This window comes from Eulemur rufifrons, chromosome 15 (genome assembly GCF_041146395.1).
Source record: "Eulemur rufifrons isolate Redbay chromosome 15, OSU_ERuf_1, whole genome shotgun sequence".
NCBI lineage: Eukaryota > Metazoa > Chordata > Mammalia > Primates > Lemuridae > Eulemur > Eulemur rufifrons.
Window position 1 is genome coordinate 622,840 of NC_090997.1, and position 12,494 is coordinate 635,333.

The following is a 12,494-nucleotide window of genomic DNA, read 5'->3' on the forward strand; positions in this document are numbered from 1 at the left end:
AAAATTATATACGCTCATAACATTTTTTAACTCAATGAACAAAAACCTATACGAGAAAATAAATTTAATCACAGTGTGCCAGACATCTTATCTAAAAACTATATCATCAGTATATTACACACACTGAGTTATTTAAAATTAGGATACAATTATAAGTTACACTGGGGGGTTGGGGAACAGGAGTGTGTATATGTTGTGTGCATGTGTATGGAAATGAAATATTATGTGAGAGAAAGCTAAATACTTATCTTCCATAGCCAGAAGTTAATAAATAAAAATGGAAAATAAAATGAAGAAAGAACAGCCAACATTATCTAATTCCTCAGGAAATTCTACCTCCACCCTAAAAATATAGTCATAATTTTATTACTTCTCTTGCTAAAACTCTGTTCTGAACCTCTATCATCTCTCACTGCTATGGACAATGTGTTCCCGCAAAATTCTTATGTTGAAAACCCAATCACTAATGTGCTGGCATTAGCAGGATGGGCCTGTGGGAGGGGATTGGATTAAAAAGACCTAACTTCCCCATTCCACTATGAGAGAGGACAGAGGGAGAAGCCTCTATCTATGGACCAGAAAGCTCGCCCTCACCACACGTCAAATATGTTGGCACCTTGATTTGGACTTATTAGTCTCGAAAACTGTGAGAAATAAATTTTTATTGTTTACAAGCTACCCAATTTATGATATTTTGTTATAGCAGCACGAATGGAATGGACCAAACACTGACCTGGGTTACTGCTTTAGCCTTCTGTTTGATCAAATACTGTCCAGTCTTCCAAGGAATTCTAAACACAGCAGGCAGAGTAAATTTTCTGAAACTCCAGGAAGATCGTGTATCTCCTCATCATTCTGCTTAAATTCCTGAATAATTAAGTTTTTACTATGGCCTACAAAGGCCCACGTGACTCCCTCCTCTCCTGACCTAGTCTCCTACACATCCCCTCCTGACTCAGCTGCTCAGTCCCACTGTCCTGCTAGTTGTTAAAATGCACCAGGTATCCTCTTGCTGTAAGACCGTTACTGCTCTCTGTCTGGAATGCTATATCCCAGGTATCTGCTCGGTTAACTTCTTCCCCTCCTTCAAGCTTTAAAAGCTCATCTTCAAAAGAAGACCTCTCCAGGCCACTCTATTTAATCTGCCTACCTCATACACCTGACAAAACTTACCCAACTTTATGGTTTCTTTAATCTACTGCACTGATCCTCTCCTAACATACTATACAGTATAATTTATTTGGCTTGTTATTTATTATCTCCCATCTTCCCCTAGAATTTTAACTTCTGAGCAGCATGGATTTTTCTTTTGTTAACTGATGCATCCTGAGTGCATGGAACAGTACCTGGCACTGAAAGGCAATGAGTGAATATTTTTGGATATGTTGAATCAAGTTAGAAATATTCAGGAAACTTCCAGATAAAAATCTGAAAGACCTGAAAGTGCTACCTGTGAGAATAGGAAATGAAGGTGGAGTGGGAGTGGGATACTAGTCTTTTTTTATAAATCCATGTAGAACTATATAACTTGAAATTATGTGTATACATACATATATCACTTTGACAAATTTGAATGTAAAACCATCAAGTTTAAAAATAGAGTATGGCCGGGCGCGGTGGCTCACGCCTGTAATCCTAGCACTCTGGGAGGCCGAGGTGGGCGGATCGTTTGAGCTCAGGAGTTCGAGACCAGCCTGAGCAAGAGCGAGACCCCATCTCTACTAAAAATAGAAAGAAATTATATGGACAGCTAAAAATATATATATAGAAAAAATTAGCCGGGCATGGTGGTGCATGCCTGTAGTCCCAGCTACTCGGGAGGCTGAGACAGGAGGATCGCTTGAGCTCAGGAGTTTGAGGTTGCTGTGAGCTAGGCTAACGCCACGGCACTCACTCTAGCCTGGGCAACAGAGTGAGACTCTGTCTCAAAAAAAAAAAAAAAAAAAAAAAAAAAAAAAAAAAAAATAGAGTATGGCCAAGAAAATTTGATTAAAGTAAAATATTGGTTTATTTCTATTCAGACTTTAAGCACCTTTTTTCATGGTTATAATCACATTCTACATACACCCCTCAGGAAACTTCTCATGAGTGACACCATAGTATTGTTGTTTTGTCCTCATTATTGTTACAAATACAAAAAAAAATGTAAGAAGTATAAGACAAGAAAGACACACAGAAGCCTTCTGGGATGATGTTAATGCTGTATTTCCTGATATCAGTTGTGGTTACACAAGTATTTTATGTATTTTGTGCATGTGTAACAATTTTACAATAAAATGTAAAAATTAAAAAAAAGTATAAGACAAGAAATACACACAATAATAGACACAATGGGTGAAGCAAATCCCTTCTCCACTCCTTACTCCAGCTCGCCATTCTCCACTCTTCCCAAGATATTCTGTACTGTATTAACATGCGTGGAATTTTGCCCATATGTGCAAGTGTGTTTCTACAGATAACATTTATTTATATGTGTATGTTGATAGGTTAATAGATAAATCACATCTTGTGTTATCTTATAAATACCATCCTGGTTAACTGTTTTGGAGAACATTCCAGTTCTTTAGCCATAGACTTGCCTCATTATTTTTAACAAATGCATAATAGTTCATTATAAAGATATATTTAACAACTTCAGGACTGGTAGGCATTTATGATATGTCTAGCTCTTTGCTAACGCAAACAACACTGAAAATACTGTTGTTGGAGGAAGGTCTTTGTACATCCACCATAAGTATGTGGAAATCCAGAAATAGAATTAGTGCACCAATAGGCATGTTCATTTTTACACATGATATATGAGGGCTGTCCAGAAAGTATCCAGCCATATAACTGTTCTTGTTATATTAGCAATGGCTGGATACTTTCTGGACAGCCTTGTGTAATTATAAATTGCTTTACAAGAAGGCTAAAGCAAAGTGACTTTCCAGCATGATATAAAATAAAAAATATTCTCTTTGCCAATTTTATAAGTAAAAATCATATCCCACTGTGATTTTAATTTATATTTCTAGTATATGTAAGGATAAACTTTTTTATCATATATTTGAAAGTCACATAAAAACTTCTGTCTTGGTCCTTTGTTGTTGTTTCAACTAGATTATTGGTCTTTTATAACAGACATGTATTTATTAAGGAATTTAGCCTTTTGTCTTTCACGTGCTACACAAATATATTTTTGGAGTTTGTCATCTGTTTTTTGTTTCACTTTGTTTATGATATTTATCTCTGCAGAAATTTTACTTTTATATATAAAATGCATCAACCATGTTAAGGTCTTTGAGTTTTTAGTGATCTTAGATCTTTTGCCTGATATTATTTCATTTCTATGTTTAAATTTTTTAATTGTTTTGGAATAAATGTAAAGGTAGGAATTTCATTTATTTTTTTCACAGATTTTCAATCAATTGGCACAGCCACATTCATTGAAAAGTTCTCCCTTTACCTAATGATATGAAATTTCATCTTTATGGTAAAGTAAATCTCCATTCACATTTGGGTTCATTTCTGAAAACTCATATAAAATTCATTCAAAAATTTTGATTTGTATGATAATTTGAGATTAAGTTAATCTGGTAGTTTTTAAGAAACATATTTTTTATGATAAAGAAATACAAAGTCTGATGTTTATGATTATTTGTCCAAGAAAACAGATTTGGTATTTATAAACAATCTTAGAAGTTTCATGTTGATTGTTTTTTCTACTACTCCAGGGAAATTGTGACAGAAGAAAGAATGGCTACCATAATGGAGATAATGCACCAAAACATACGTTGAATTTTCACACTCAGGAGTCTGGAATAGTTATGCTCAATAACTTCGAGGAGGAAAAACTAGATACAATTTGGACGCATTGATTTGTGCTCCTGGTCTACCTAGCTGTGATCTGGGGCAAGTTATTTGATTTCTCTGAGTTTTGCAGTTGTCATCAGCTAAATATGAATAATAAAAATGTATTTCCCTGATTTATACAATGGGAATGCCTATCAAATGAATTGACATATGTCTTATCTTTGTAAAATATCTTGTATAATAAATATAAATGAGAATGAGAAGCCATTATAGGAGGAAACATGAAAAAATTATATTTTAGAAAGATTATTTTCACAACTATATGAAGTTTTCCTGTTTTTGTCAGAGTAATACATATACATGAAGGGAAATTTTACCTACTTCATAATCTATATTTTTAAAAAATGATCTTGACAACCCCTCAGATCAAGTCTTACTGGAATTTATTTGGTTTCTCCTTAGATGACTCTCCAAACCTGCATGCCAAAATTTGTATATTGTTAGAAATATTTTCTTGATTGCTTCTGAGGTTTTTCTCACCTTCTAGTCCCTCTGGTTCTTTTCTCCAGGACATGGTGGTGGCAGCAGATGCCAATTATGCTGAATCTCAGAGGCTTCAATAGGCTGAGGCTAAGATAATAATGGCATGAAAACTCCTGGGAAAGCTCCCTGTGGATCTGTGGAGTCCATGGATGGCCATAAATTAGAGTTAGTTTCTTGAAGTTGACCCTTCAGTAGGTCAGAGAGAGCTTGGCTGATACTGTAGAGGACTGAGGAGAAACTCAAACCACAAACTCGTCTGAGTATCATGTTTGAGCCACAGATCAGGCTTCCATCAGTCCCCATCTGCATGTCACATACTAGACAAACTGATGGATTGCAACCCGGCATCAGGTAAATGCAGAAGGGATTTGGGGAGGGAAGGTTAGTCAAAAATCAAAGATTTGTCATTTCTTCATGGGGTGGAGTAAAGAAAGTACTCAAAGGTAAGCTATAAAGTAAAATAAAAAAATTTAAAGATTGATTCTCCAAGCCACTTACATTTTTGTTTGAGAGAACAACAGTGGAATTATGAAAAGTGTACTGATATGGGATTCAAAATCTTATATTATTCAAATCTTTGCATCTGAATTTGATAAATCTATAAACTTGGGCAAGTCTTATAACCTTTTGGTGTTTGGATTTCTTGTTTGTTTGTTTTTTTTGTTTTGTTTTTGAAATTTTTATTCTATTTTCGTAATAAAACACCATGGCCCCAAGGAAAACTATTTTTTTCTAGCGTGTCAGTCAGTGTGTTAAATAATCTTAAATTAGACTTGTGAAATATTCTGGAGTTGACAGCCCTTCGCTTCCAATTACTTTACTATTGGGAGTGATTTCTCAGAACAGTAAAACTAGCCTCTGTGTCTGTGTTTTTCCTTTTTAAGAAATTTTTATTTTTAAATAATTATAGATTCACAGGAGGTTGTAAAAATAGCACAGGGAGAAATCCCTTGTACCCTTCACCCGGTTTCCCCCAATGGTTACATCTTACGTGAGGGTAGTGTAATAGCAAAGTCAGAACACTGACATTGCTACAATGTATCTGTAGTTCTATGTCATTTTATCACACGTGTGGATTTCTTGTTTTCTATTATTAAAAAAATAATTCTTACTTTAAAGTCTTATTATAGAAATAAAACAAACATATTTGTGAGGAAGATTATGTGTGTGTGTGTGTGTGTGTGAGAGAGAGAAAGCAATTATATATATAAAATTTAGGTTTATGGAAAATTTGATATGAAAATTCTGGTATTTGCAAATCCTTGTCATACACTATTTTATTATGAGGAGAGATATGGGAAGATACAAGTGTTACTATTCACGTTATTCACCTTTGGGAACTTACATTGTCATTTAAATATTTTAAGTGTGACTTTTTACCACTGTTCTAGATTGAAACTACTGTTTGCATTACGGAGTTTGTGACCATTAAGATATTGTTTTTGTAGAGAAACCAGTTTAGCTCTGAAAGGCCTATCATTCAGATAATTAAAGGTTGTCTAAATCTATGACAATTTAGAATAACGAAATCTAACAGAGCATTGGATTAAAGCTATGGCAAAGGTACTTAGTAACATTGAGAAGAAATATATAAAGTGAGTCAGAGGTGGAATGGCTACTGTTCCTACATGTTGTTCCTACTTCATGTTATTAACATATTACACCAGAAGCACACTTAGAAAGTTAATGAAGGGTGTATTAGGATGTAAGCATCTAAAATAATGGGCTCCACATTTTCTTAAGCCACGTAGCTGGGTATCCATCCCTGCTCTCTCTTCATTCCTTTGCACATTTGCTTGAGATCTGTAGTAGCTTCTGTCTCCCAGCTCCTTATTCTCACCCTCAGGGGGATCATCAGCTGTTTTTTACTTCCTATTTACATAAATTAAGCTCTACTAATCTACATAATTTTCCTGTGCAGCCAGAAAGGCAAGAACTTCCCATAGCCCTTTCCAGGCAAATAAACTAAATTACTGAATTTAGTCTGGTATCTTTAATCTTTACTTCCCATTTTTCTTCTATTTCTTTCCATATTCATAGATTCAACAGATACTTATCTAAGCATCTATTCTGTATTATACAAAACATTACTCTCCTTATATCTCTCATTCCTTTTCTTCTTTATTCTCTACTTTTTTTAACTCTCTACTTTCTGTATCTAATGCTATCATTTCATTATTTCTCCTTTTGCCTCTATTTTCTGTAAATCTTCAATATTTAGGAATGAATCAAGTATTCAGAAAACCAAGGGGACAGGCTACACATTCGTCTTTAATAACTTTACTGTTCCCCTGGAATGAAGTACGTAATTTGATTTTATTCATAAAGTCTAGGCTTATCTCAGAAATGCAATAGTACTTAGTAACTGAAGCAAATAGCTGTATCTATTTGGAAAGAGCTGATAGAAAAATATAAAGATTGTGAAAATGATATGACTAAATTTTGAAATGTAGGAGAAGAAACTCAGCTTTCTTCAGATTTAGAACATTATCTGAATGCAGGGAACTAAATAAGGAGATTCTGAAAGAGGCTTTAGCAAGAAAACAATCCAGATCTGATGAAGCATTGCAAATTGTCTTTGTAAGATTCTAATTGAACAAGTAATTACCTGAGTGCTGGTTAAGAAGTGTTCTATTGTTTCTGTGGTTACAAAAAACAATGGTGATCTTGCACCTCTTATATTTTCCTGGATAGAGCTTGAACCTATCCTCCCAAGTGAGGTATTACAAGAATGGAAGAATAAGCACCACATGTACTCACCATCAAATTAGCACTAACTGATCAACACTAAGGTGCTCACACAGTAGTAATATTCATTGGGGGTTGAGGGGATGAGGGTGGGTAAACTCACAACTAATGGACGCCGTGAGCATTGTGTGGGGGAAGGGCACACCTCCAATCCTGGCTTGGGTGAGGCAAAGTCATAGCATGTAACCAAAATGTTTGTACCCCCATAATATGCTGAAATTTAAAAAAAGGTGTTCTATAAGAAATCCTGCAACACATAAAAGGTCTTCCTTAGACCATAACAGATAAAGCAAAATTTGATTCAGAAATATGTATATAAAGATAAAATTGTTTTTCAATGTTGAATCAAAATATATTTCTACAATAATCCTCTAATCAACAGGCAATGACATCTGTCCCATTTCTTTGGGAATATACAAAACATATCATATTTCTAAGACTTTGTTCCCGAAGACTCACTGTCCCTGGATCAGAAATGGGAAAAAAAGAAATTAAATAGGACCAATTTGAAATGAAGAGTGGTATTACAGAGAAGAATATGATAAGGTTTACAAAAGGAGAAGTCTCAAGAAAATAATCAACTTAATTATCCATAGACAGTCACAGGCATCTGGAAGCTTCCAGAATCATTTCATAATTTTATTATGAGATTAGGACTACTAATATTGCTGCTACTGCTTATATTCCTCTTTGATGTATATATATTTATAGTTATGTTTAATTTACAAAGGAAATTCATATCCAATTGTCATAAAAGTATTATGGAGTTTATATAAAGTATTTTGATTCTCATTATCTAACTGAACAAACCTAGTCTCAATACTATGAAGTGACATATTTAAAACTCATTGATTTTTAGAGTGAAATAAATGTATATATTAGTTGATCTATTTTATATATATGTTATATATGCACAAGTGCAGAGTATATCATAAAGAAATACAAATAAAGTGCTCTGGATGACCAGTAAAGAAGCAGAGCAGGAAATACTTAAGAACGTTTTTGTACTTGGGATGATCCTTACAGGACGGATAACAGTGGAGTTTCATGTCAGCGTAAACACAAGAGGGAAATAGGAAGATTGGCTGGAGGAGTGCATGTGTCTGCATGGTTAAAGCCATTGTTATACAGGCCTGAGTCTAAGGCTGCATTTTAATATAATATGTTAGAATATGCACAGTCACTGAAGAATTTTGAGCTGAGATGTACATGATCAAATTTGAAGAAAGGAAAGACTGTTCTCCAAACAAGCTAGGATGCTTTGAAGATGAGAGAACGATTTTAAGTAGGAATACCAGTTTGAAGGCTAGAGATCATGGGACATTGAACCATTTTCTATATATCTGCTTTAATGTTTTTGATAGACATAGATTTAATGGAGATATATAACAGACAATGATAAGGAAGAATGGGTCCAGCTGATGACTTGGATGACATGCAGGCAATTGCAATTCAAAGACAATGGTGCCTTCTGGGTATCAAAATAATCGTGAATCTATAAACAAATGAAGAGATTAGAAGTGTGAATGGGTAGACACAGAGGGGATTTAGTGATTCTTAGGTGTATCTGTGAAGCAAGTACTTCTCCCCAGCGGTTTTGACCACACTATCTAATTCTGTAAGTCAGACGATACCAACTTGAAAAATAGACCTGGCCAACTAATTCCACTAATCCTATTAAGTTAGGATCACAAGAAGAATGTGATGTAGAACCAACTGAGAGGATCAGAAAAATAAATAGAAGATTCTGAGCTGATAGTCTAGCAATCACATCATTTTTACCAACCCCTAGTAGGTATTTGTTAATGTTTATTAAAATGTGTATATCATAAAGGAATTGTGGGAACAGTAGGACAGAGGCAATATGGGGTAAAAGTAGTATAAGTAATGCGTAAGACATGAGAACAATGAAGGGAGAGAGGGGAAATGATTAAGTTTACAAGTGCTGATGATAATCCTGAGGGAGTAGACATTTATATACAACACCAAATTTCAGGGACACAAGTATTTTAAACTCTTTCCAGTGATTTCTCTCAAAAGTTAAAATCCCATCAAATTTAACCAGATTTTTTTGCATTGCATTTTTTTTTTTATTATTTTTTTTATTATATATATATTTTTTTTCAATTTAGTTTTACAGAATCAAAGAGTCTAACAGTATATCTTGTTAGATACAGTATGTCCTCATAATGTATACATTATTTCTTGTACAATGATATGAAATAATATGGGAAATATTCATGATAAATTATTAAGTGAACAGTGCAAGTTAAAAACAATAGTTTCATATTTTTTTCCCCACCCCCCCTTTCCCGAGTCAGCACCTTCAAGTGTTACCACTCCCCAAACGGTGTGCAATGCACTCATTGTGTAGGCATACCCCCATCCCCTCCCCCACCCCCCACCTCAGTCTGATGTCCAATTGGTGTCATTCCCAGATTTGTATTTAGGTGATGATCAGGGAAACCAATTTTCTGGTGAGTACATGTGATGCTTGTTTTTCCATTCTTGGGATACTTCACTTAATATAATGGGTTCCAACTCTCTCCAGGAGAACCATAGAGATGTCGTATCTTCATCATTCCTTATAGCTGAGTAATATTCCATGGTATACATATACCACAGCTTACTAATCCAATCATGTATTGATGGGCATTTGGGTTGTTTCCACATCTTTGCTATTGCGAATTGTGCTGCTATAAACATTTGGGTACACGTACCTTTGTTATAGAATGATCTTTTTTCCTTTGGGTATATGCCCAGTAATGGGATTGCTGGGTCAAATGGCAGGTCTACTTGAATCTGTTTAAGATACCTCCATAATGCTTTCCACAGGGGTTGCACTAGTTTGCAGTCCCACCAGCAGTGTATTAGTGTTCCTGTCTCTCCACACCCACGCCAACATGTGTTGTTTTGGGTTTTTTTGATAAAGGCCATTCTCACTGGGGTTAAGTGATATCTCATTGTGGTTTTGATTTGCATTTCCCTGATGATTAGAGATGTTGAACACTTTTTCATATGTTTGTTAGCCATTTTTATATCTTCTTTTGAAAAATTTCTATTCATGTCCTTTGCCCACTTTTTGATAGGGCATGCATTGCATTTTTCACAGCAAATTTCTAAGGCCTGATTGGATTTTTTTTTGTTATCTTGTTTGAATTTTTATATTTTTTTCCTCCTACTTTTTAAATTTTCTGGGCAGCATTAAAGCTTGGAAGGGGTAAAATTAGTCCTCCATCTTTTCATCACGAAGATTTTATGAAGTGCTCCAGTTCCCATGACGCTTCTGATGAGGACCAGTGCGATGCAGGTGAACATGCCAAGACGCCTTGGCTCTGCCTCCTCTGCAGGTCCACCTGCCTTCTTCATGCTGTCCTTTGTGTGAGCTGTTTTGCAGAAGCTCTGCATTTTCCCAATCTGTTTTAATCTACATTCTGTTGTCATAATTCAGTAGCCATGACATGAAGAATTGATGGTAGTACTATTAAAACTTTTTAGAAGAGAAGATATCAAAATCCAAAGGGAGTGAGCTAACCAGAAGAAACCCATTACATAAGCAAAATTTCCCAAGTATGCTGCTGGAGCTCTGTTTATTCTTGTCTGAGCAATCATTCAATATCCCATTGACAGTGCTGACTTAACATGTTACCATAAGATAACCATGAGGATATAGATGCAGATGACATCATTTCACTGTAATCAGGATATAGATGCATATTGGAGCAGAAATAAGAATTTCATCTCAGCATCTCTGGCCTCTAATTCTCAGTGGCTTCCTCTTACCTCTTACCATTGATTTCCATTCCTAGCACTGGGTATTTAGGGGTATCAGCTGGAATTTCACCTATCAGTGCTAATATGTGGATTAACAATCAAACTTCACTAGATGATTTCATCCTATTGGGATTTTCTGACCATCCCTGGCTAGAGACACCACTCTTTGTGATCTTTCTGGTGGCCTATATATTTGCCTTATTTGGAAATATCTCCATTATCCTAGTTTCCCGCCTGGATCCTCAGCTTGACAGTCCTATGTACTTTTTTGTCTCAAATCTATCCCTTCTAGACCTCTGCTATACTACCAGCACTGTCCCACAGATGCTAGTAAACCTTTGGGGACCAGAAAAGACCATTAGCTACGGTGGTTGTGTCACTCAACTCTATATATTTTTGGCCTTGGGTTCCACTGAATGTATACTCCTGGCCATCATGGCCTTTGACCGTTATGCTGCCATTTGCAAACCCCTTCACTACCCAATCATCATGAACCAGAGACGCTGTATCCACATGGCTGCTGGAACCTGGATTAGTGGTTTTGCTAACTCCCTTGTCCAGTCCACTCTCACAGTAGTGGCCCCAAGATGTGGACGGAGAGTGATAGACCATTTCTTCTGTGAAGTCCCTGCCCTTCTGAAACTAGCTTGTATTGATACTAGTGTGAATGAAGCTGAGCTCAATGTGCTAGGGGCTTTGCTTCTCCTGGTGCCACTCACCTTCATCCTGGGCACTTACATGTTCATCGCTCGAGCAGTAATGAGAATCTGCTCTGCAGAAAGTCGCTGGAAGGCCTTTAATACCTGTGCTTCACATTTGGTGGTGGTTTCCCTCTTCTACTTTACAGCCATCAGTATGTATGTCCAGCCCCCCTCTAGCTACTCTCGTGACCGGGGAAAGATCATGGCTCTCTTCTACGGCATTGTAACACCCACCCTCAACCCATTCATCTATACATTGAGGAACAAGGATGTGAAAGCTGCCCTAAGAAGGGCACTGACTAAGGAATTTTGGACCAGGACAAGATGACATCCAAAAAGAAGACCTAAGAAGCAAGGGTGGATGTGTTTTCCTTCCACAAAAGATGTCAGACATAGAAATGATGAGAGAACAGTGTTCCAAGTGGCACAAAATTCATGAGTGAAACAAGACCAAGAAAAAAACAATCAACTCCTGGTGAAATGTACATAGCACTTATCCACTTTAGAGGATATCTGCTTTACAACATTGAATTTTACCAAGTTGGTGCTTCTTTTCTTCCTAACCCTAACTATGGAGTTAATCTAGTTTAAAAGGAAAAATGGTATAATACCTAGAGGAAAAGGTATCTGGAAAACTCTGAAAAGTTTTTAGAGTTTTCTAATACTCTAAAAAGGTATTAGAAAAACATGCCACTATTATCATGAGTTAATTTTAATAAACACATTGACACAATTTAGTCATATTCCAACATTCAACATCCAGTTATATCACCCTCAAAGGCTTTTGTTAGGCCTTAGAGGCAAATGAAATTAAGAGATAATTAGTTCAAATACATTTCAGATAAAAATATGCAAATCAAAATTTATTAAAAAAATTAGAGACAATGAAAATTTTTCAGAGTTGACCATTATCTATCAGAAATGATGTTTCTTTGT

At 35.7% G+C, this 12,494-nt stretch overlaps 1 protein-coding gene across 1 annotated transcript; it reads left to right on the plus strand.

Annotated features, from left to right (window-relative positions):
- Positions 1 to 10,941: 10,941 nt before the first annotated feature.
- On the plus strand, positions 10,942 to 11,886 carry LOC138395467 (olfactory receptor 2B6-like). Its single transcript, XM_069488316.1, has one exon. The coding sequence runs from the start codon at positions 10,942 to 10,944 to the stop codon at positions 11,884 to 11,886; it is 945 nt and encodes a 314-aa protein (XP_069344417.1).
- The last annotated feature ends 608 nt before the right edge of the window (positions 11,887 to 12,494 follow it).

Bases quoted from the DNA above. Each gene is read 5' to 3' on its own strand.
- LOC138395467 (XM_069488316.1), top strand. From the start codon at position 10,942: ATGTGGATTAACAATCAAACTTCACTAGATGATTTCATCCTATTGGGA.